Raw genomic sequence first — 23805 nt, forward strand, 5'->3', positions numbered from 1 at the left:
CCCGACGGCCAGGCAGGGGGACGGGCGGACCTGAGAGTGGCCCAAGGGCGCTCTCCAAACCAAGGGTCATTTGCTTCCCCCTCTCCGCCCCCGCGGCTAATTTATTTGAGAGCTCCGGGAAGGAGGGGGCGGGGCCAGGCCAGGAGGGTGGAGAGGCGGGGCCGGTGAGCCCCGGGGAGGTGGGGGCGGGGCGGGGGCGAGGACCGGGAGGGCGGGGACGGAGCCGGGGGCGGGAGGGCGCGGGGAGGGGCGGGCGTTGGGGGAAGGGAGGGGCGCGAGGGGAGGAGGGGAGGGAGGAGCAGGGGAAGGGGAGGGGAGCGAAGGCCCGTGAGGGAGGGCGCGGGGGGCGGGCGAGGGGAGGCGGGGGTGGGGGTGGGGGTCCTGCCTGCCGGGGGAGCCGGGGCGGCCCCTTGTCCGGCCACCCCCACTGCCCAGTCCCGCTCCCGGCCGCGGCGGCCGCAGCAGTAGCCGCTCCAGGATGGTGAGCGCCGCTGCCCTCCAGACCCGGCCTGTCGCCCCCGGCCCGCGCCCCGGCCCCGGGGCCGGACGCCCCCCCAGGCCGCGCACACTCACCTAGGACCCGGCCGGGATGCCGAGGTACGGGGCCGCGGGGCCAGGCTGGGGCAGGCACGGGAGCGCGCGGCCGGGCCGGGGTCAGGGGGTGGTGACCGTTCGGTCGGGGTGTCCGGAGCTTTGTCCGCGGGCGCGGGGCAGTGCGAGGGCGGGAGAGGGCGGGGGCTGAGGGTCGCGGGGTTCAACTAGGCGGGGGTCGAAGGGCAAGGCCAGCGAGATGCCCGTGCGGGTGCGTGGGAGCCCAGGGTCACTTCCCGGGGGTCGGGGGCGGGCAGAGAAGGGGATGGCCTCTCCGCCGCCGACGGGCACTCTCTTCGCTGCCCCGTTTGGTGCGGAGGCAGCAGCAATAGCGAGCAGCCGGCTCGGGGGGAGCCCGCGGGATTTGGGGGGTGGGGAGCCCGGATTTGAGGGTTCGGGTCCCAGAAGGATCCTGTGTCCGGAGCCCGAAGGCCGGCCCTCAGGCCCCTCCCACTCCGTCAGGTCTTTGTCCAGCGGCCTGTGTGTGTGTGTGTGTGTGTGTGTGTGTGTGTGAGAGAGAGAGAGAGAGAGAGAGAGAGAGAGAGAGAGGTGGGGGCTGGGGGCTGGGTTCCTGGTCCGGAGATTCCCCAGCATCGTGACGGGGCAGTGACAGGAGACAAGCCACTTCGGGCCCTGAGCCCCTAAAGCCCAGACCTTCCTTTCTTTTCTGGCCCGGAGAGCACAGAGCCCCGTCTCAGGGTCAGGGTGTTGGCAGGAGCGGCACTTACCTTCACTCATGGGCCACAGGCTACAAGGGAGACCCACTGAGCTCCCAGCTCTCTAGACGGAGCCCCTTAAACTTCCCCACTTCGCGAGCCCGCTCTCGGTCTACACGGATTCCCTTGCCAGGAACCCGCTCTATGGAGGGCCCTCTGCAGAGGGCTGGGCACACAGTAGGTGCTCAGCAAATGGAGGCCCCCTGGCCCGGCCCCTCCACGCCGGGTGCACCTCCCGGGCGGAGGAGGCCTGGGAAGGGGTCTGCGCGGGGGAGAGCGTGAGTGGCCTGGAGCCTGCGCCTAGAGGCGGCCTGGAGCGCAGGGGTGGGTGGACGGGTGGGTGGGCTGTTAAAGGGACGGTCACTAAATCAGGATTAGGCCGTGGGGCTGTCAGGCTGCCTGGCCCTGTCTCCATGGATACCTAATTTGGAGGAGAATAGAGGACGGAAGAATGTTTGTGTTGTCGTCCGCACGGCTGCGGCGGCGGAGCGGTCTCCTGACCCTGGCGAGGCAGTGAGGAACCGGGATCCGGTTCCAACTCCATTCTGGGCTTCTGCGGCGGCAGGGCCCGGGGTGGGGCGGTTAGGAACTTCTGGGGGCCCAGGGCCTTACTCGTGGATCCTGTGGAGTGGGCCGGGTGGTGCCGTGGTACAGAGAACTCCCGCCGTGCACAGGGAGCCCCAGACCCTCCCGAATCCAACCTGAAACCCCTGTGCAGCCTTCTGGACACGGCCGGGCTGGGGTGTCTCAGAGCCCCCATCCCGGAGCCTCTCGCCGGTAGCACACGCCATCCTCCGCTGGGCCTTAGCCCCGGAGGACAGACGCGCTGGGCGGTCCGGGGGCCGCGGCGCTGCTGGGATCCCCCAGCCACACGGGTACCTGGCCGCCGCGCGAGCTGCGAGGCAGGGGGCGGGGCCGGGCTTCCTGGGGTGGGCGAGAAGGGGGCGGGGCTTGCCGGCCGGCGGTGCTGGACCGAGTGACAGGCCTCGTAAATCCCCCTTTCCCATGTTTAAAGCCATTTCATTTATTTCCACTTGATTCCATTGGTGTCCACAGCAGCCACCCTTGTAAGGAGTGACCCCCGGTACCCTCGCTGTAATGTCTTCAGGGGGAAAGCCCACTTGGGCCAAAGGGAACTTAGCTACATGAGGCAGTGGAGTTGCTCCTGGAGAGGTGGGCCAGATAACCCCCATTCCTCAGGGGGCCACCCAACTTCACAGAAGAAGAAGAGGGGGTCGAGAGGCACGGCCTCTGAGGCCCTGCGGGATCTTCTGACTTTGCTATAAGGGTGGGCTCCGCCAAGGATCCCGGGAGTGGACAATGCCAGTACACAGACTAGAGGGGGTCACGGGAGTGGTACCAGTCCCCAGTGTGTCTCTCAGAGCCCTTATTTGCTTTCCTCTTGGTCCTTCTGGCCACAGCTTTTTATGGGGCAAGAATCCCCTCCCCTCCCCCACCTGGGCTGTAGCTTTATTGCTGAGATCTCAGACTCTCCACGCAATTTCACGCCTCTCTGCCTTTGCTCTTCCTGTTCCCTCAGCCAAATGCCTTCCCCATTGTCCCTGTCTTTCCACAACCTCCTCATTCTTCAAGGCCCAACTCGGATGCCCTACTTCCTCCTTGTAACCTCTGCTCCTGCCCTTCCCTCCGTGTTCTCCTGGCCCTGCACCTGTGCTTCGCTTCAGCCTTCAGCCTTTAGCCTGAGTCCACACTAGGCTCTGCCTCCGGGACAGAGGTGGAGCACACACTTCCCTGCACCTTGCCTCCAGGGACCTGGCATGCGGGCTCCGTACCATGTGGGTATCCCAGAAATATTTGTTGGCGGAATTAAAGGAGTTTTATAAGGGCAGCCTGCAAAGCATAGAATCTGGACATTTTCTGGCAGACAGTTCTGCGCTCCTGGGTGGGTGGAGACCCCTGGGTGGCTTTCCTTCTCCTCCTCATTGCTAACTCTCCCCCTCCTTCCAAGTCGGGGAGGACTTTGCCCCTTCCTTTCCCCACAGACCAGCATTCTTTCCCTGCCATTATCATCCTGTTAAACAGAGAGGCCAGTCAGGATCCATATGGATCACATTAACAATTGCTTATTATCTGGGCCAGGACTGCCCCCACTCTCTACCCCCAGCTCCTACTGCTGCAGTGGCTGTACCCTTAGGAGCCCAGTCTCCCCGCCCCCCTCCCCCCACCACTGGTCAGCCAGGGAGGCCAGGAGACAGGCTGATCTCCCTCACCCTCCCTGTGCCTTCTCGCAAAACTCTGCTTCTTCTTGACTTGGCTGGCAGTTAATGACCCCTTTACCTGATTTAATGAAAACCAGTTTCCCTGCAGGAGCAGAACTCCGTGAGGTTTCAGGGCTGCAGCAGGGAGAGGTGGACCTGAGGCCCAGGTGCACCTGTGGTCTGCAGCAGCCCCTGCCTTCCAGTGGACAGAGGCAAGCCCCCCTGGGCTGACCATGGAGTATGCTGGTGTATTCTGCCATCTCAGCCCTGGGCTAGCCCTGTTCCCTCTTGGGAGCTGGCAGGCCAGTGAGGAAGACCAAGGCACCAGAGTCTGTGCAAGACTGTGTGGCACTGGGTCCCAAGCCTTGCGCTGCTGTCAAAGAAGCAAAAAATCTGAGAATTTCCTGGAGTGGCAGCTGAATTAGCCTTGAAGGCTGGGGATCAGAATTTATGTTGAAATGCATATAGCCCAAGAAATCTAGAGATGGAAGGGACCTTCAAGATTACCCAGTCTGGGAATCCATAGCTTTTTCTTTTTTTATTTACAGACCCTCTCAAGGAATCAGCAAAAGCCATCCCCAGAAAAATGCACTTGCATCAATTGACACCAGACTTTGCATTCTGCTTTAGGGGGTTCATGGGCCCCCTGGAGCACATGGGACCCTCCATCTAGAAGCTCCCCCCCGAGCCCAGCCCTCTCTGAAGTGGGGAGGGCAGAGTCAGACCTGCGGCCCAGCACTCCTGCCTCACATGCAGTGCTGTCTCCATGGCCTTCGTATGGGCAGGTGGGCAGGGTGAGCTGAGGGACCAGGGGGAGCGAATCAAGGTGACTGGCCAGGCTTTGAGTGGGAAAGGTTCCCACTGCCCATTGCAGGGGTTCATCATCTCATCTCTGAGTGCGTCGCCTGGAGAGAGGGTGTCCAGGGCTTATTTTGTTTGGGGATCCATTTGGCCCCAGGAATCAGGAAAATCTAGCTTCTTCTCCAAGCATTTCATAAGTGTCTTGATCAATCATAGCTAACACTTAGACAGCATGCATTACATACTCTAAATGTCATCTGTGAAATGGGACCAAGAATCGTGCCAACATCATAAGCATTAATATGAGGATTAAATGAGGCGTGGGCCTGGGGCTGTAACCCCTGAGTTCTATTCTTGAATGCCTGCAGACCTGTGCAGGCTTGGTCAGAAATGCAGGTGACAGTGCTCAGAGCTGTCACTGCTGTTGAGGCTGACATTTCCCTGCTTGGCCCAGCCAAGGAGAAGGGGCCGCGATGGAAAGCACCCAGGTGCCCTGCTCTCTTTCCCTTCAGCACTGAGGCAAGGGCAGTGTTATCCCCAATCCACCCTGGCGGCTGGAGGCGGGGGGCGGGGAGTTCCGATGAAGGGGAGCATTGGGCAGTGGCCACAGCCCAGTCTCCACAGGCTCAGACCTGATTTTATGGTGACCAATCATGGCTGTCGCCCTCGGGCCCAAGTCCTGGCTGGCCATGACCCTGCCACTAGTCCGGTGTAGTTACCCTGGACAAGTCCCTTACTCTGTTTGAGTTTCAACCTCTTCATCTACCAAATGGGGATAAAAAGACAGTGAGTTCATAGGTGACAGAGCCCTGGTTTCAAAGAGTGTGTCCCTTTGTCTCTGAAGTATACTATGTACCTTTGGTCACTCGTTCAGTGACTCAGAACCCAGGGACTCCAGCGAACCACCTCCTAATGTAGGTGTAAGGAGAAAAGGGATATGTGGGAACATTCTGGCTCATGGCAGGGCTGCCCAGACCATCTTCGAAGCTTTCTCCAAAGACATCAGAGGGTAGGGAAAGGACAGCCGGCTCAGCTGTGTCAGGAACCTGGGAGGTGGAAGCGTACCGCCCTCTGCCCGCCCTCTTTGCCTGGGCGGACTTGGTCCGCCTGATCCCCAGCCCAGGGCTGAGATCAGAGGCAGGTGGCGAAATGTGCCCAAGAGGCTGCATTTTGCTCTGATAAACCTGTGTTGAGCACCTGCTATGTCCCAGCACTGCTCAGGGTCCTGAGTGTACCTTAGCCAGGCTGCAGGGGGTGCCCAGCTTTGGCTGGCATCCCTGGGCCCCAAAAATTCCCCATGCACCCACTGGGCACTCATATACCAGGCCTGGAGGTGAGCCGTCACACCTTCGGTCTCCTATAACAACCCTCAGCTTCTCGCATGGCCGAGGAAGGTCAGAGCACATCCCTAGGCCTGGCATTGTTTGCTTTGCCGCAGACACCTAGTGTATCACATGGCCACACTCACTGTACACTCAGCAGGGTCCTGTGCCAGGCCCTGGATACTTGATCCAGGCAACCATTCATCCAAAAACCATTCTTTTCGGATGTGGTCCCATCTTGAAGGAGTTTACAGGACAGTTGGAGACCAGTGAAGAAGCCAAGGAACAGGCTACACTTGCAGGACTCTCCTTATAGTGCCTGGGCAGAAGGGAGCAATGAAGGTGTGTGAGCTGGGGAGTGGCCCCCGCAGAGCTGTGGAAGGGCTCCAGGATGAGTTGGGAAGGGATAGACTCAGGGAAAAGACCAGCGCTTGGCAGCAGGGCCTTGCATCATTGGTGGAGCTTCAAAGACTGTTTCCCCAGGGGAGGCTGTTCATAGGTGATAGAGACCCTAATTCAGAGGGAATTAGTGGGAAACTGGGAGAGTCCAGCTGCTGCTGACTGGCCTCCCTGGCCTTTGGAGATGCAAGAGCCTGAGGTGTTTGTTCTTTTTGCTAGGCCACGGGGGGAAAAAAAGAAAACCTTGCCCCCTTCATGTGGCTCTACCCTGCCTCTACCCAGTCTGCCTCTGTTTTCCCTAAGAACTCTGGCCACCGGGGGAGATGGCCCCTTCCACTCAGCTCCTCAGACAGACATCATTCATTAGCGGCCAGACCCTCACTCCTCTAAAAAGGGGATCCTTTTCTAGGTGGACTGAGTCCTATGTGGGATGCCACTCCTATGTCACCATCTTCCCAACCCTCTTCAGGCCCTGACCCTGGCGAGGCAGTGAGGAACCGGGATCCCGTTCCAACTCCATTCTGGGCTTCTGCGGCGGCAGGGTTTTAGGGTCGAGCCTCCCGTTGGGAAACATGGAGCTGCCTGTAGCTTTGGGTTGGAGAAGGCCGCTGGAGGACCAGGGAGGGTGGTTGGTTCAGTGTGGGACTTGTTGGGTTTGCAGTGCCTGTTACCCATGCGAGGGGGAAAGCCCACACTGTAGAGAGGAGGGGAAGAGCCCTTCGCCCTTCCTGGGAGAGCCCCTCCCGGTAGAGACGGCCTCTTACGCTGAATGCCTGCACTGATGGAGGGCCCCGCACTTCCAGAGACAGCCCGCAGGTTCTCAGACAGCTAACATTAGGCCAAACATCTTTCGCGGAGGATTAGCCTCATTTGAGGACAGGGAGGAAGAGCAGGGCTGCACTGAGCTGCATAATCTATCACCTGACAGTCGTCAGGTATTCAGAGATATTTGGTTGTCAGGAGTCTATCTGAATAAACCTTCAGAAACCTTTTGATTAAACACTCCCATTCCCCTAGCCCTAGTCTGTGGGCAGCTAGTTGCCCTGATTCTCTGATCATTTTCCTCAGGGTATGGCAGGGACTGTCCCCAGGGCCTGGGGTCTCAGACCTGCCGTGACTTATTTGGTGCCACGAGAAGCACTTTGAAATGTGCTAAGCTCTGTGGTTGGTGGTTGAATATGGCAGAGAGCTGAGGGAAGAGGGCTAAGGGAGGCAGGGGAGGTGGATGCGGGTGGTGGAAATCAACCAGTACCTTTGTGTTCTTAGCTGATAAATGGAAGAGCCGCTTCTTAGGTGAGAGGCAGAAAAGCATGTAGAGCCAGACTGCCTGGGTGGGTGGTACCAGGTCCTAGGTTGGTGACCTGGGCAAGTTAACTGTGCCTCAGTTTTCTCCTCTGTAACGTGGGAATAACAGTCACACCTACTTCCAGGGTTATTGTGAGGATTAAATGAACTAATGTGTGTTGGACGCTAGAGCAGTCCTTGGCTCATGCGTTGGGACCTGTACACACAGGAGCAGACAGAGGGAGTTGCTGTGGGTGCTTGTTCAGACTTTGCCTGGCACTCTCCCCTCAAGTTCCCATTCTCTCTCTGTTCCTGTGGCCCTGCGGGTGTGGGGGGCCACCCCCTTGAGGACAACACTGCCCACTCACACCCTGGTAGACCGGCCAGGCTGCATAGCTGGAGTTACTCAGCTCAGCACCCCGGGGCTGGGAAGGGTGGAGGAAGGGACAGAGGCACCGCTGGGGAAGCCTGGGTGGGCTGCCTGGGCCTGCTTCCTCACTTCTAATCGGGCCTGGCCCTGCGGGGCTCTGTCTCCCCCATCCCTAGACACTGAGAAGGGGGTACGCTGGGGCCCTGGGACAGAGGATCACCCAGACTTTAAAGCTTAAGTTTTTTGGGGGTCACATGCTACCTAAATGGACTCAAGACAACCTTGGATTCTGAACCTGGCTGGGCAGGTGGGGTGGGGGGCCCTAATCTCTTGGGCTGAGACCTGTAGCCCATGACCTCTGACAAGTTCATGGATAGAACTGTGTTTCACTAGTATCAATTCCTTTTGTAGCCCCATGTGTTTTTAAATTTTATCTTCCCCCAGCCTTACTGAGGTATAGTTGATAAAGTAGTCCTATATATTATTTTTTTATTGCAGTGTAAGTGACATACTGGTTTCAAGTGTACAACATAATGCAATATTTATATATATAGTGAAATGATCACCACAAAAAATCTAGTTAACATCTGTCACCGTACATAGTTATATATTTTTCTTGTGTATTTTTTGTCTTCTGCACTGAAAAAGTATTTTTGAGAACAGGCTGCATGTTTCCCAGACTGAAAAAGGGTGCCCTGGCCAGTGGCTCAGTTGGTTGGAGCACCATCCCCTACACCCAAAGGTTGTCAGTTTGACCCCCCAGTCAGGGCACAAACTTGGGTTATGGGTTCGATCCCTCGTCAGAGCATGGACGGGAGGCAACCAATCGATGTTTCTCTTTCGCATCTCTTTCTCCCCCCACCGCTCTAAAATTAATAAACATATCCTCAGGTGAGGATTAAGGCGAAACTTTTTTTAAAGAGGCCTACGACTGAACACTGGTAACGAGCCGCGAGCTCGTCCTCCATCCCACACCCGCAGGGGGCCGGGTCCTGAGGAGACAGGCCCTGGGAGGGTCTCACCCAGCCCGGGAGAGCAGTGGTGCTCGAGTTGGGCAGCAACCCAGCCTCCCCCGCTGGGTGCCTGCTTGGCTCGAATCCACTCCAGTTCCTGCGAGCCTTGTGCGCGACTGTCACCGTCTCCCTATGGGGCAAGAAGCTGAGGGCCCGAAGGGACTGCCTCTAGCCAGGGTGAAGCACTGGGCTCAGCGGCAAAACTCACCTCTGTGCCTTGATGCAAAAGTAAACAATTTTTAAACCGAGGAATGACTTACATAAGTGATTCCTATATGAAAGTATGTACTCCAAAGGCCCTGCTCTTACTGCCACTGCATCGGGGAAAGTTTTCTGAGGGAGGGGACTTTGGGAGGGAAAGGACAGGGTGGAAAGGGAGCAGGAAGGAGCTGCCGGGCTAGGGAACTGTGTGCTGTGCAAAGGCCCAGGGGCAGGGGTGTCTAGGGAGGATAATGGGGAGCCCAATTTAACAGGTGACATCAACTCTAAATGAGGCCTTTGAGTGGCAGGACAGAGATGCAGGGAATCTATCTGGGTTCCCAAGAGGGAGCCAGCAACAGTATCGGTGTCACAGTGGCCTAGTGGTCTGGGAGCACCCTAGGGCAGAACTAGAATGCTAGGCAGAGGGACCCGACAGAGCAAAGGCCAGAAAGTGTGAACGTGTATGGCCTTCAAAATGGGCCGTTGTGGCTGGAGGGGCTAGAATGGCAGGGTCCAAGGCTGGAGGAAGGAGAAACTGACCCACCTTTGGTGCCAGGCTAAGGAGTTTGGTGTCCACTCCACAATGAGCGGGGGTTGAGTCTTGTAGGTAGAAGGGCCATGCCAGCAGCCAGTCATAAAAGGATTGGGAGGGCAGGGACAGGAGTTCAGGTGCTGGGCCAGCTGTGGTGGGGGATGTGAGGGCTGTGGGTCATTTCAGAGAAGGTGTCAAGGGGATTCAGTGACCAGATGGATGCGTGGAGGCTGCAAGAGGTGGCGCCACAGGGCCTGCAGGGTTTCCGGCCTGGGCGAATGCGCGTACTCTGGGGACAGAAGGCAGAGATGTTATCCCTGGGGAGCCTGGGGTCTGGGGGCCTCCGGCGGGTCCTGAGAGTGTCACCTAGATTCCAAACTCTCCCCAAGGTTCCCAGGAACATGAAAAGTGTGGTTCAGGATGAAGTTGGGTCTGGTTTGGTGGGCTCTCAAGAGGGACCTGAAGGGGTAGTTTCCAAAAGGCAGGAATGGTGGCGGGGGGTGGGGTGGGGGTGGGGGGGATGTCACAGTCCTTGGGGCTCCTCCCTCTGTTGGCAGAGGAGGAGCTGGTGAGAGATGCCTCAGGGCGCTGGTCAGAGGGGTCAGGTGTCAGGCTCAGGCGTCCTGGGAAGCTCTGGCTTGGGACTTGGGCTACATTTTCAGTGACAGTGAGCTCAGTTCCCCCCATGGCTCTGCAGACCCACCTGACAGTCACAGTCAGTCAGAGGTGTGATAGGGACCTGCTCCTGAAGGGCAGGACTCTACACTCTGGGGCCCTGCAGGCAGCTGAGAAGTTGCACTTCTCTCCTTGAGTCCCTCAAGCCCATTGGATCTTTCCGGTATCTGAAAGCGTCCTCCCCTCCCTCCCTCCCCCCCTCCCCCAGCACACACAATTCCTCAGGCTGAAGCTCCTAGGGCCTGGCCCCAGTCCCAGGCCCCACTCCAGCCAGTCTGGACTGTGCCGCCCTTTCTTTGGTGCCCTACGCCAGCCCGTGAGGGAGTTGCCACATTCTCCTGCTTCTCACCTGAGGAAACAGAGACTGAGACCCTCATCCCACATTTCAAAGGCTGACCTACTCCCTGCCCCACCCGAGGCACAGGAGACAGGTGGGGCTGTGAGCTCCACATGGATGCCCTGGGCTTCCTAGGGTGGGCTCAGAAGCCCTTAGACCCGGGTAAGTCTTTCAGGCCATCAGACACCTGCTAACTCAAGTCACTAATGTGTCCAGCCTGTTTGTGGGCCCCTGCGAGCAGCCGGTGAAAGTGAGGAAAAGGGAGAAGAAGGGAAGGAGTGTGTCCTGCTGTACAGTGGGCTTGCACCATAATCCTTGCCTAGCAGCCTGTTTTGGGGACGGAGTGACAGGGAGAGCAAGCCCCAGCCAGCATACAGTGGCCTCTGGGAGACAAGAGCCGAGCTTCCAAGCCCCCTGGAATGCACAGACACAGGATGCCCCCCACTTCTACCCCCGCCTAGGACCCAGGAGCTGAAGCCTATCCCTAACCTGCTCCACTGAAGCCCAAGTAGTGAGAGGAAGGTGTGGCTGGGTGGGCAAGTCCCAGCCTCAAAGGCTTACTTAACTCGGCTTCAGTGAAAACTTGTGTTTGCTCAGGGCAGCTCGTCTCAGGCAGGCTTCAGGGAGAAGCAGATCAGCCTTACCGACCCTTCGCGGAGGGGTGAGTGGCTGAGAACCTGGGACCTCCCAGAGGCACAGTTGGTTTAAAAGAGGATGCTTATTAACCAGAATGATTTTTTTTGTTGCTGGAATTCCCTGCAGCTTAACTAAGTGCACAAAATTTAGGCAGGTGAAGACAAATTGTTTTCTTTTGGGGAAGGGGCAGGGGTAATAACTAGGCTAGTTCTCCCTTCCTGGTGTGTCTAGGGAGAAGGGTTGGGGACTGGTGTCCCTCCACCCCAAACCCCTGCTCCTGGATGAGATGAGGCGGTGCGAAAAAGGGCTCCAAGAGCCCCCAGCAGTGCAGCACCAGGAGGGTCAAAAGAAAACCCCGCGAAGCAGTTGGAAAGAAGTGGGTGGGTGGGGGGAGTGCAGGGCTTCGGGGATGGAAAAGTGATTAGCTGTGCTGATGAGGCTAAAGTCAGCCCTGGCAGCCCCCAGGGCAGCACCAGAGAGAAAGAGATCTGTTGTCCACAGAAGGCAGACAAAGATGGCTGCCGGGTGGGCTACCCCCCACCTGCCCTCCCCCTCCCTGCCCAAGGCAGCCAGATCACAGGGGGTACAGGCAAGTCCCTAAGCCTGGGGATGGGTGCCCCTCATGGGAATTGGGGGATAGGACTGTCTGTAGGTAAAATGTTGGGAGCCTATGTCCTGGGTCCAGCTCTTGACTCCCCAGTACCTTCTAAAAAGTAGGGGAAGTCTAGGAACAACCCCCAACCTCCTGGGGTGGTAGATGGGCCGTTTGATCAGTGAGTGTGTAAATTGGGATTTTATGGATCGCTTATTCACTGCTGGAGCTGAGGCCCCCAAATTCCTCTGTGCCCCAGAATGCTTAACCTAGTCCTGAGCTTTTCCCTGGGAGGGGAGGGAGGACAGATCCCCACAGTCCCCCACGCCTCCTGCTGTGTCTCCTCCCAAAGCCCCAGGCTTTGTCATTGCAGGTTGAGCGGTTCAAATGTGCTAATACACTCCCTGGGGGCCACCAGGCAGTGGGACTTACCCTTCAGTGCTGTGATTGGCCCGAGACCATGGGGGGAAGGTTCATGGCAGCTGCAGCAGCTGTGTGTGTGTGTGTGTGTGTGTGTGTGTGTGTGTGTGTACGCGCGCACGCGAGGGAGGGGTCCGTAAGGTGTCCAGCCTGCTCAGACCACTGGGCAGAGACAAAGGATCTTCATCCAGCCTGGAACAAGGATTAAGACCAGAACAAACCTTGTCTCTACCTGGTCAGGCTGGTTAGGGAGCCTACCTGTCCATCTTTATATCCTCTTACTGTATCTTGACCTGGTAGGGACTTATTCCGTGTGTGTTGGATGGATGGATGATGAGTGGCCACAGGAGTGACTGCATTTTTAACTGCGGCTCTGTCTGCTGGAATAGTCCAGCACCTACAAATTCCTAGGTCTCCCACTAAGATTCCTGAGTGGCCCCTCTTCCCCTCGCTGAGATTTGCTTTAGCCCCGGCCTGGCTGGCACAAGGCTGGACACGAGGGACTGGCCAGGCCTCGGGGGACACAGCTATGACCCCTGGACTCTGTTGTCATTTGAGAGTGCTTTCACTGTGGTCACGTTTCTCCCTGCCGGCCCCCATCTGTCCTTGGGATTTGATGAGGATGAGGATGGTTAACCAGGGGGGATGGGGATGGGGGAGGGAAGGAAGCACAGCCCAAAGGGCCAGATGACAAACTGCCCTGTCCTACGTCCTCTGCTTCTCTTCAGCCTGCCCCTCCTTTCCTAGCAGCAGGCAGGACAGGCTGGGCTAGTGGGGAGTGGTTGGTGCAGCTAGCCCACCCTCCCTCCTTCCTGGGAAAGCTGGAGCCCAGCCTTGCCATTAAACTGCCTAGGAATCCTAAGGAAAGGAGTCAGAGTCCTAAGGAAGACTACCTGGAGATCCTAAGAAGTGAGACTCCATGTTCAAGAGAAAGCTGCAGAGGTTCCAGCTCTAGTGGGAAGCACCCTGTCTGCAGAACCGAGTGCTGGCTGGGATTAGAGCAGTACTGTCCGGTGCGACGACGGGGATGTTGTGTGCCCGCGTGGGCTCCTATAGGAGCCACCACCCCACAGGACTACCGAGGGCTCAGACCGTGGCTAGTGCTGTTGAACTGAGTCTTTTTTTGAAAATTTTATTTATTGATTTTAGAGTGAGAAGAAAGGGGGGAAGAGAGAAAGAAAAAGAGAGAGAGAGAAAAAAAGATTGATTTTGTTGTTCCACATATTCATGCAGTCATTGTTGCTTCTTCTATGTGCCCTGACTGGAGATTGACCTACAACCTCGGTGTATCAGGATGATGCTCTAACCAACTGAGCTATCTGGCCAGGGTGAGGAACTGAAATTTTAATGTAATTTAATTTTAATACTAAATTTTTATTTTTAATAATTTTCAGTTGTAAAATACTTAATAGATTTTAGTGAACTTAAATTTAAATAGCCATTGTGGCCAATGGTTAAGATTTGAAAAGCACAGGATTAGAGTCTGTGTTGAGGGATAGAAACCAAACCCTCAACTGGGGTGCAAACCCCTTTCTGACTGTGTGACCTTGGGCAGGGCTCTTCCCAGAACGGGTGCTCTCTCCCCAGTCCATCAGACTACCCAGCCCCAGTGTGGGTCATATGCAGTTAGGGGCCCATCTACTCCTGTGGCTGGCTGAGCTACTCTTACGAGGTCCTGTGCCATGAGGAGGCCAAACATCCAGGGAGAGACCAACAGCCCAGGGTAGGAAAAGAGTGGCCGTACAGACAGAGCCCTAGACTTCTCAGCATTTTAGGGACTTCCCTGGGGTTGTCAGTCCTAGAAGCCTTCCTGGAAGAGGGGAGCTGAAGGCAGGCCTCGACTGGAGCTGTGCTTAATAGGTGAGCTCTGAGAGGGCCATGTGTTTGGTGCCTAGATACGTTGGCACCAAAGGTATCTGAGCCCCAGCTTCCCCTCTTACTAGGTATTAAAACCTTAGGGAGAGTCACCAGCCCCTCTGAGCCTCCATTTCCTCTTCTGTCAAATGGGGAGAGCATGGTTATCTGGCAGGGAAGCTGTGAGAGTGAAACGGAAGGGAAACCATGGAAGTTCTTTGCGAACACCAGTAGGCTGGGGGAAAGGGAAGGTTCACCCTCAAGGGTGCCGGGCCCCTGGCCTGGCCTCTCAAGACGACAGCAGATGGTCACAGCCTGTCTGTGGCCCTGACCGAGGAGGACACAGGCAGGGATTTCTGCACACTCCCCTCCCCCCAGCGCATGCACACAGCCCAGATGGGGGCCGCTTGGCCAGCCTCACTCAGGCTGACCTCCTGCTGTTTGGCATTTGACATATGAGGAGTCTAGGGCCAGAGCACAGCACCACCCACCCCCACCCCAGAGAGGAGCCGGACTGGCAGGGAGGCCTCGCTACCTTGAGGAAGCAGGACCCCAAGGGCCCTGATCTCTTTACCATGTGTCCGGTGGCCTTTGATGGGAATTCCATCGCCCCTTTTGCCCTCTCCCAGAGGCCTGGCTGGGGGAAGAGAGGAGGAGGAGAATTAAAAAAAGAAAAAAAAGAAAAAAAAAAGGAGGCCAGGTGGGGTGCCTGGCAGCCCGGCTGGGTGCCGGTTAGCAGCAGGCACCCTTTCCCTATCCACCCCTGAGGCGGTTCCCTGGCTTGGCCTCTTGCCATCCTCACCGTCTCACTGGGCTCAAATTTAGTCACCCTAACTTCTTTCTTTCTTTGGACATAGAGGCAATTTCAAGCCTCTTTGCTCATTAGCCATCCAACCATCCTTCTATTAGAGTCTATTAAGGACTTACTGTGTGCCAGGCATTGTCCTAGGTGCCTGGAATACGACAGTGAACAAAACCTTCTAGTAGGTACGAGAAAATAAAGCAACAAGTAGCTCAGTTTGTGATGGGTGCTACAGAGACCATCAGGTTGAGAGAGACAGTGAGGTGGCAGTTGAGCAGAGAGCTGAAATGAGGTGTGAGCCGTGTGGAGACCTGGGGAAAGAGTGTTTCAGGCACAGAGCACAGCAAGGTCAAGGGCGGGAGAAAGCTGGGTGTGGGGGATCAGCGAGGCGGCCGCGGTGGCTGGAGGGAGGCCCAGAGTAAGGGGAAGTGGCTCACTAGGACCTGGTAGGCCAGTGAGAACTTTGGCCTTTCTTCCAAATGAGACAGGAGCCATTAGAAATTTCTGGGTAGAAGAACGACATGATCGAACATGTTTCCAAGGGTCATGGTGGCTGCTGTGTTGAGAATACAGAGTGGGGGACAAGGGAAGAAATGGGGAGGTGAGGTAGGAGACTACTGCAGTCATCCAGGTGAGACACGCAGCTGGAGGAGGTGAAAAGTGGTTGCAGTTTGGACAGATTTTGAAGCCAGCGCCAGTCTGACTTGCAGGTCTGTGGTGTGAGAGTTGGCTAGGATCCCAAGGTTTCTGGCCTGAGCAGCTAGAAAGAATGGAGCTGCCATTTTCTGAGATGAGAAGACAGGGAGGGGGAGATAGGGAGGGGGATGAGGAAGTCAGAAATTTGATTTTTGGACATGTCAATTATGTCAATTAAATATTGGAGTGGAGGTGTCAGTGAGAAGGTTGAATACGCCAGCGGTAAGTGCATAGGGGAAAACTAGGCTGGAGAACCACATATAGGAATCCCCAATGTACAGAGGATGGTCAAGGGAACAAGACCGGATGGGGTCTCCGAGGAAGTGATGCGGAGAGCAGGCTCCAAGGACAGCCCTGGGCTCTGCAAGGCTCAGGGTGCAGGAGTGAAAGGAGGGCATGACAAAGGCTGAGGAGGAGAGGGGAGAGGGGGGCAGGGAGCCCAGCGAGGAAGTTTCAGGAAGGAGGGCTTGTCAGCTGAGTCCAAAGCTGCTGAGCAGAGCCCCACTGAAGACGGACCATCAGATTTAACAATGTGGTCATGTGCCACAGGCACACAGGTGCTGGAGTGCCAAGCGTGAAAGCCTGGTTGGGAGGGGCTCAAAAGAGAACGGGAGGGGAGGAATCAGGAATATAGCATAGGAGTCTTTGAAACCTTTTTTGGTTTTGTTAAAAAGCAAGCAAAGTGCAATAGGATGTATAGTTGGAGGGGGATCATGAGATTGTTTTGAATATTTTCCCCCCTAAGATGGGAGAATAACAGCACGTTTGTGGGCTGATAGGAATGACAGAATAGGGGAAATTAATCATACAGGAGAGAGGAGAATTATGGGAACCACATCCCTGAGTGTTGAAAGGGGGTGGAATTAGTGCAAAGGGGAAGAACATCCCCTGCTCTTGAAGGACAGGTGGCTGGGAGGGGGAGGGCACCTCCACGGGGTGGGACTGTGTGAACACAGGCATGTAGGCCTGAATGAGCAGGGCTGATTTTTCTCTAGATTTCTTTAGGCCCTGGGCATGGGGAAGAAAGCTAGCTTGCATTTCATTGTTGGAAGAATCAAAGAAGCCTGGGATGTTCACAGACCATAAACAGGACAAGCAATTTGCCCCAAGACACAGAGTCAGCTCAACCCTGACACACCTGTCCTGACCACGCTCACTCCTTGGGGAGCATAGCATGCAGCCCCCTTGCTCCTCTCCCTTTGTCCCTCCTGTCCCCTTCCCCCAGCTCCAGGTTCACCATTTCGCCATCCAAGGAGTAGGGGAACAAGGAGGAACAGTGTTCAGATCTTGTGCATGGACCTCTGCTCCCCTCAGGGGTCTGCTCCTCAACCTGTGTCCCTGCCTTTCCACCACCTTACAGAGGTGGGAAAAACACTGGCCAGAGGGAAGAGGCCCCCATGCCCACCCTGGGCAAGCCACACCTTTTCCCTGGGACTCAGTTTTATCATCTGTGAACGGCATCCCCTTAGGTGGGGCACTATGGGCAGTCAGCGAGCGATGGCATGGGTGTGCCGGCACTCCCTGCTCGGCTCTGGTCCTTCCTCCTTCAGCAACCTCAAGTCCAGGAACACACGCCAATGCTCCCCACCCTCAGACACCCATTTGAGATGCTGCCCTGACGTCCCCTCCAAAAACAGCCTCGACTGCCTCTGAACTTCCGGAATTCATGCTTTTCTTTCTCTTCTTTTCTTTCCCTCCCTCCCGCCTTCCCTCCCTCCATGACCACTTTCACTGTATCTTCTGTCACCTGAAAGAGCCTGTGAGGCTGAGTCACAGTTTGATCCAGTTTTGCACCTCTGACAGCTAACACTCAGTGTCGCACACGGAAGGTATTGTGAAAGTGTGTGCTGGCTGGCTGGGAACAGGACAGTCTACCTGCGGAAAAGGGACTGCAGCCCTTGCAACAAAGAATTTGCAGCTGCCTCTCTGGCCCCCTTGGGTTCACCCCTAGATGTTTATTACCAGGCCCTGCCCTAGAGGGTCCCCCAGGCAGTGCTGTGGGGGTCCAGCTGTGCTGGAAGCTGCCGTCTGGCCCCGAACTTGGGGAATAGCTTTCCTGTGGTGGCGCTAGGGCTGTGTCAGGTCCCTAGGAGTCCTTTCGTCACCCCTCCCTCTCCTCTTGCAGTAAACAGGGGTTGGCACGAGGGGGCAGGGCCCAGCGGATGGGGAACCAGTCCTGTTCAAGCTCTGCCAGGCCGCCAGAGACCCCCCTGGGGTAGCAGTTGTGAGCAGTAGACAAAAAGCCTGGGACAAAAGGCCTGTGGGAGCCTTGGTGAATAGATTAATGAGATTTCCATATGAGGGCCAACAATGGGATTCTCCACTCCAGCCCCTTTGTCCCAGGCTGAGATAATGGAGCCCTGGGGAGGTTGCCCAAGAGGGGGCTGCATCAGCCCCTTTCCACACAGGACTGGAGCTGCCGCTGCACAGCTGCCCCTCCTACCCTGCCCCGCCCCCCAGCCCTGTTGGGTCCAATACCCTCCCTCCCTGTGGGTAATGGAATTCTGAATCACAGAGTTTCTGTGAGATGGGGAAGGGGTGTTAGCAGCCTCCTTATGGAGTCTGAGGGGGGCATCGACACTGCATGGTTGGGGTCCCTTACCACTGCATCACGTATAAAATTTACTTTTAAGGGTTCCTAGTGAGAGAGAAGTTTGTGGTCTATCATCTATTACCAGCTGTTTCATTTGACAACTGAAGAAAGTGAAGCTTGAGAGATTAGGTGTCTTGCCCATGGTCACACAATGACAGCTCAGGGTGCCCCAGGATGCCAAGAGTGGGGGGTGGAGGAGTGTGAGGGGAAAACACGTCCCTTTACTCTCACGCTACACTGCCTCACTTCTGACACCAGATGGGTGGGTTTTCCACACCAGCCAATTCTGCAACATCAGTGGGTGTCCTACAATTTAGCTAAATCCTGACACTATTTACCTGGAGACAGCATCAGATCCCTTTGGTTAAGGGCTCAGCCCCACAAAGATTGCCCCAATTCCAGTTCAGATGCTCATCATAAGTTGGGTTACCTGTGTTTTGACAAGCTATAAATTGGAGGTCCCCACACCTTGCTCCTTGGGTTCAATTAATTTGCTATAATGGCTCACTGAACTCAAGAAACTAGTTTACTAGATTACCAGTTTATTATGAAAGAACATAACTCAGGAACAGTCACATGCAAGAGATGTACAGGGCAGGGTACATGGGAAGGCGTGCAGAGCTTCCGTGCCCTCTCCCAGGGCACCACCCTCCACGCACTTCCCGTTTCACCAGCTCAATCCAGAACCTCTCGGAATCCCCATCCTTTTCGGTTTTTTGTAGGGGCTTCATTACATAAGCATGACTGATTAAATCACTGGCCACTGGCGATTGAGCTGGGTCTCAGGCGCCTCTCCTTTCCCAGGAGGTGGGGGTGGGGTGGGGCTGAAAGTTCCAACCATCTAATTGGCTGGTTCCCCTGGCAACCAGACTCCATCCTTAGGTTAACTAAGGGCTTTCTAAAAATCACTTTATTAATATAAACTCAGGTGTGGTTGAAAAGGGCTTGCTATGAATAACTAAGACATCCGCTTTAACCATGACTTGGAAGTTACTTCAGGAACTGAGGACAGGAGACCAAACAACGAAATATGCTCCCAATGCTCTTATGCTTAGGTAATTCCAAGGGTTTGGGAGCTGTGAGCCAGGAACAGTGAACAAAGACTAAATACATGTTTCTTTTTTAAAGATTTTATTTATTTATTTTTAGAGAGGGGAAGGGAGAGAGAAGAAAACATCAATGTACGGTTGCCTCTCCTGCGCCCCCTACTGGGGACCTGGCCTGCAACCCAGGCATGTTCCCTAGTCTGGGAATAGAACCCATGACCCTTTGGTTTGCAGGCTGGCGCTCAATCCACAGAGCTACACCAGTCAGGGCTAAATACATATTTCTTAATCACCCAACCACAGCTAAATATGTATTTCTTAATCACATCCTGTGTCAGGCCCGGTGCACGGAGTGCCCTTCCTGTGTCCACAGGGACTGAAGTCGGTGCACTAAGTGTTTCTGCCATTTGTGAAGGCTGAATCACTTTTCTCATTGACCCTAGAAGACTTCCTAAAAATGAGGGGTGGGTGTTTAAGAAATTTTTTACTTACCCTCCCACCTAGTGATTCCTTCTCTTACTATTTACTGATGGCCTAAGTTTTGAAGTCAAGTGGATCCAGCTTCTTATGTGTAGGAGGGCACTTGGCCCTCAAGGATCTGCAGAGAAAGAGCTGATTCGGGAGCCTGAGCCTGCTCCCCCAAGGGTGCAGTTTCTGAAAGTTACCTTTAGTCCACAGAGTCCCAGCCTCCCGCTGGGAAGTCCACAGACCCAGATAAGGAATAGCCTAGCCAGCTTAGGGGTGTGAATGCTTATCAGATGGCAAGTTTACAGGAAAAGGGACAGCTCTACTTGGGCTGTTTTGCTGTGAGGGAACACAAACTCTTCTGCTTGGGGGGCACAGGCAACTGGGGATCACAGCCTCCTACCCTCAACTGGTGCTTCCAACTGCAGGTCTGAAGGGTAAATATACTGGGTCTGGCAGAAGCAACACCTACCTGAGTGTGGTTGGTAGGATAATAATAATACGGGTGTAATAATTTATAGTTTTAATTTGAACATTTCACCTAAAATGTCACATGGTATGCTTGAGTGTGATATTATACTCAATGTTACAGAATGGTGTGCTTATGATTTTGTAATAAAAAAGGGGCACTATTTGTGGCGGACCCTGTATAAAGCATTCAAGGCACAGCCACACTCCCAGGCAAATACAGATCCATGTTTCCACAGGACCAAGGAAAAGACATAGACTAGGTCATGGCCTCAGGCTTTCCTAGCTGTGAGTACCCAGAGGGGTGGACCAGGGAGGAAGCGCAGCCTAGAGACAGGGCCTGGGCTCCTTAGACTGCTGCAGTCAGGATCCTGCTCCACATGTAACAGCTGTGTGACCCTGGGCTGTATTAATCTGTCTCCTCGTCTGTAAAATGGGAATGGTGACAATAGCATTGATCTCATGGGGCTGTTGTGAGGGCTACGCCAGATAGAGCGTAGAACAGGGGCTGGCTCTGCCCCCAGTGCTGGGGCGCCGGGAAAAGGCACGAGGACCATTCCGTCCTATCAGCTGGAATGAACCTCCCTCAGAGCATACTCTCCAAAGCAGCGTTAAGAACCAGCCACTGCTCCAGTTCTTACTTGTACCATTTATCACACTGCTTTGTACTCCACACTGAACTGCATGCTTTACATACATTGTCTTTTTAAATCCTCGAGACCACTCTGCAGGGCATATGTTATGCTCTTTAACAGGTGGAGAAACTGAGCTTCACTGAGATCAGGCAGCCTGACCAGGGCCATACAGTAACTGAGTCTGAATTCAAACCCAGGTCTCCCTGATTCAAAGCTCACACATTTTCTCAGGTCCCAGGGACTTTCCTCACTTCCAGCTCAGGTGATGCAGGGCACTGGAACTTGGGAGGAAGGCAGGATGTCCTGGGGAGATCCCTCAGGCCAGAGGCTGAATGGCAGGGCTTGTGAGCTAGGCCACAGGAAGGCCCAGAGTCCCTGTGTGAGAGCAAGAGGACTGGAACTGGCCTGGGGGTGGGGGCAGGGAGACAGCTCTACTCCAATTTCTCTGAGTGGGGAGGTGAGGAAGGAAAGCCTTGGGGAGACTAATTGTGTCAGAAAGCACCCACCTGAGACTGCATTTAAAGTGCCAGAGAGATCAAGACAGAGCATGTATGTATGTGCACATGGTGCCTGACTCTTCACTACATTAGGTTTGAAGGTCAGGACAATGCATCCTAGATGGCAGGGCCGGTGCAGCCAGGACAAAACAATCATCACTGCCTATAAGGTGAAGTTGGGACCAAACATGTCCTTTCCAGATCCCTTTTGTTGTGAGGGAAGTATTTTCAGGTAACTTTAATCTTGAGACAAGAGGGGCAAATCCAGCATTGTGTACTTGGTGCTGGAGAAGGTGCCCCAGGAGAGTGGTGGATGCCGGAGAATCAGCCTGTCCCAAGTTGCTGTCTCAGTGCGTAGGCTAGCGGTCGGTGGGCTCCGAAGGACCTCACTACCCACTTCTCTCTTGCAGCTCTGTCGAAGATGCACTGGACACCGGAACACGCCCAGCCCCTCAACCAGTGGCCAGAGCAGCACCTGGACGTCTCCTCAACCACACCGTCGCCAGCCCACAAGTTGGAGCTGCCTCCTGGGGGTCGCCAGCGCTGCCACTATGCTTGGGCACACGACGACATATCTGCCCTTACTGCCTCCAACCTCCTCAAGCGCTACGCAGAGAAATACTCAGGGGTCCTGGACTCGCCCTACGAGCGCCCCACCCTGGGCGGCTACGGCGATGCCGCCTTCCTCAATGGCTCCAAGGGGGAGCCCGAGCCTTGGCCAGGGCCAGAGCCACACTACCCCTTGGCGTCACTCCACGAAGGCCTCTCAGGAACCAAGTCAGGCAGTGGGGGCGGCTCCGGGGGCCTCGGGAGCTCCCCGGTTTTAGCCGGGAACCTTCCCGAACCCCTTTACGCCGGCAATGCGTGCGGGGCCCCGTCCGCAGCGCCTGAGTACGCGGCAGGCTACGGCGGGGGGTATCTGGCCCCCGGTTACTGCCCGCAGACCGGAACCGCGTTGCCCCCGCCGCCCCCAGCCGCGCTGCTGCAGCCCCCGCCTCCGCCGGGCTACGGCCCCTCCGGCGCTCTGTACAACTACCCCGCGGGGGGCTACGCCGCTCAGCCCGGCTACGGAACTCTACCGCCACCCCCGGCCCCGCCGCCGACCCCCTACCTGCCCTCGGGCCTGGCGGCGCCCACGCCCCTGCCGGCGCCCGCCCCGTCCCGGCCTGCGCCCACTTCCTACAGCTTCCAGGCGGCCGCTCCGGGTGCGGAGGCCGGCGTATCGCTTAAGCGCAAGGCTGCCGACGAGGGCGCAGAGGGCCGCTACCGCAAGTACGTCTACGAGCCAACCAAGGCCCCGGCAGCCGACGGCGCCTCCTACCCCGCGGCGGACAACGGTGAGTGTCGAGGCAACGGGTTCCGGGCGAAGCCGCGCGGAGCGCTGGAGGAGGCATCGGGCAAGTACGCTGACGGCGTTTCTCTCAAGGTCCTGGGCTTCCCAGTCTACGGCCCGCAACTCGAGCCCTTTGAAAAGTTCGCAGAGCGCGCCCCGGCGCCGGCTCCCCGCGGGGGCTTTGCCTTGCCGTCGGAGGAGCCTCCCAAAGGCGTGGACCCGGGCGCCCTGGAGCTGCTGACGAGCAAGATGCTGGACTGCGGGCCCCCGGTTCAGTGGGCAGACGTGGCGGGCCAGGACCCGCTCAAGGCAGCGCTGGAGGAGGAGCTGGTGTGGCCCCTGCTGAGGCCGCCTGCTTACCCCGGCAGCCCGCGCCCGCCGCGGACAGTGCTACTCTTCGGGCCGCGGGGCGCGGGTAAAGCGCTGCTGGGACGCTGCCTGGCCACGCAGTTGGGCGCAACTCTGCTGCGCCTGCGCGGAGCCTCGCTGGCCGCGCCGGGCGCCGCGGAGGGCGCGCGCCTTCTTCAGGCCGCTTTCGCGGCAGCGCGCTGCCGCCCACCCGCCGTGCTCCTCATCAGTGAGCTGGACGCGCTGCTCCCCGCCCGGGAAGACGGCGCTGCCGCCTCGGGCGCGCTGCAGGCGCCGCTCCTGGCTTGCCTGGACGGCGGCTGCGGCGCGGGGTCCGACGGCGTGCTGGTCGTGGGCACCACCTCGCGGCCCGCGGCTCTGGACGAGGCCACCCGGCGGCGTTTTGCTCTCCGCTTTTACGTGGCGCTGCCGGACAGCACGGCCCGCGGACAGATCCTGCAGCGGGCGCTGGCCCAGCAGGGCTGCGTGCTGAGCGAGCAGGAGCTGGCGGCCCTGGTGCAGGGCACGCAGGGCTTCTCCGGGGGCGAGCTGGGGCAGCTGTGCCAACAGGCAGCGGCCGGGGCGGGCCTCCCGGGGCTGCAGCGCCCCCTCTCCTACAAGGACTTGGAGGCGGCCCTGGCCAAGGTGGGCCCCCGGGTCTCTGCCAAGGATCTGGACTCGTACGTGGAGTGGGACAAAATGTACGGCTTCGGACACTGACGGCGCGCTGGGGAGGCCGCGGGAGCTGCCGCCCTCCCTCCCCGACTCGGGGAGGGACGACTTTACCCCACCGGGCTGGGGAGGGTGTCGAGTGATGAATGTGGGAGGGAGAAGGGAGGGTGCTGTTGGTGGATTTTTTTTTTCTTGGTAAGGAAAATGCCTCTGCTAGGCAGATAGATGCCATATGCGCTGTGTACTCAGGTTTTTTTTCTATTTATTGTGGACGGGAAGCTGCCATCT

General features: G+C 56.8%; 1 protein-coding gene across 2 annotated transcripts; it reads left to right on the forward strand.

Moving 5' to 3' along the window:
• The first annotated feature begins 518 nt into the window (after positions 1-518).
• On the forward strand, positions 519-23565 carry FIGNL2 (fidgetin like 2). Of its 2 annotated transcripts, XM_054590796.1 has the most exons (3): positions 519-597; positions 13376-13436; positions 21575-23565. In XM_054590796.1, the coding sequence occupies exon 3, from the start codon at positions 21586-21588 to the stop codon at positions 23563-23565; it is 1980 nt and encodes a 659-aa protein (XP_054446771.1). In that variant the 5' UTR covers positions 519-597; positions 13376-13436; positions 21575-21585. The 2 variants fall into 2 exon arrangements, with proteins under 2 accessions (XP_054446771.1, XP_054446772.1); XM_054590797.1 differs by lacking the exon at positions 13376-13436 and having other exon boundaries at positions 564-597.
• The last annotated feature ends 240 nt before the right edge of the window (positions 23566-23805 follow it).

The sequence above is a fragment of the Pteronotus mesoamericanus genome, unplaced genomic scaffold, assembly GCF_021234165.1.
Source record: "Pteronotus mesoamericanus isolate MK-2021 breed Mesoamerican mustached bat unplaced genomic scaffold, CSHL_Meso_final scaffold_21, whole genome shotgun sequence".
Classification (NCBI taxonomy): Eukaryota; Metazoa; Chordata; class Mammalia; order Chiroptera; family Mormoopidae; genus Pteronotus; species Pteronotus mesoamericanus.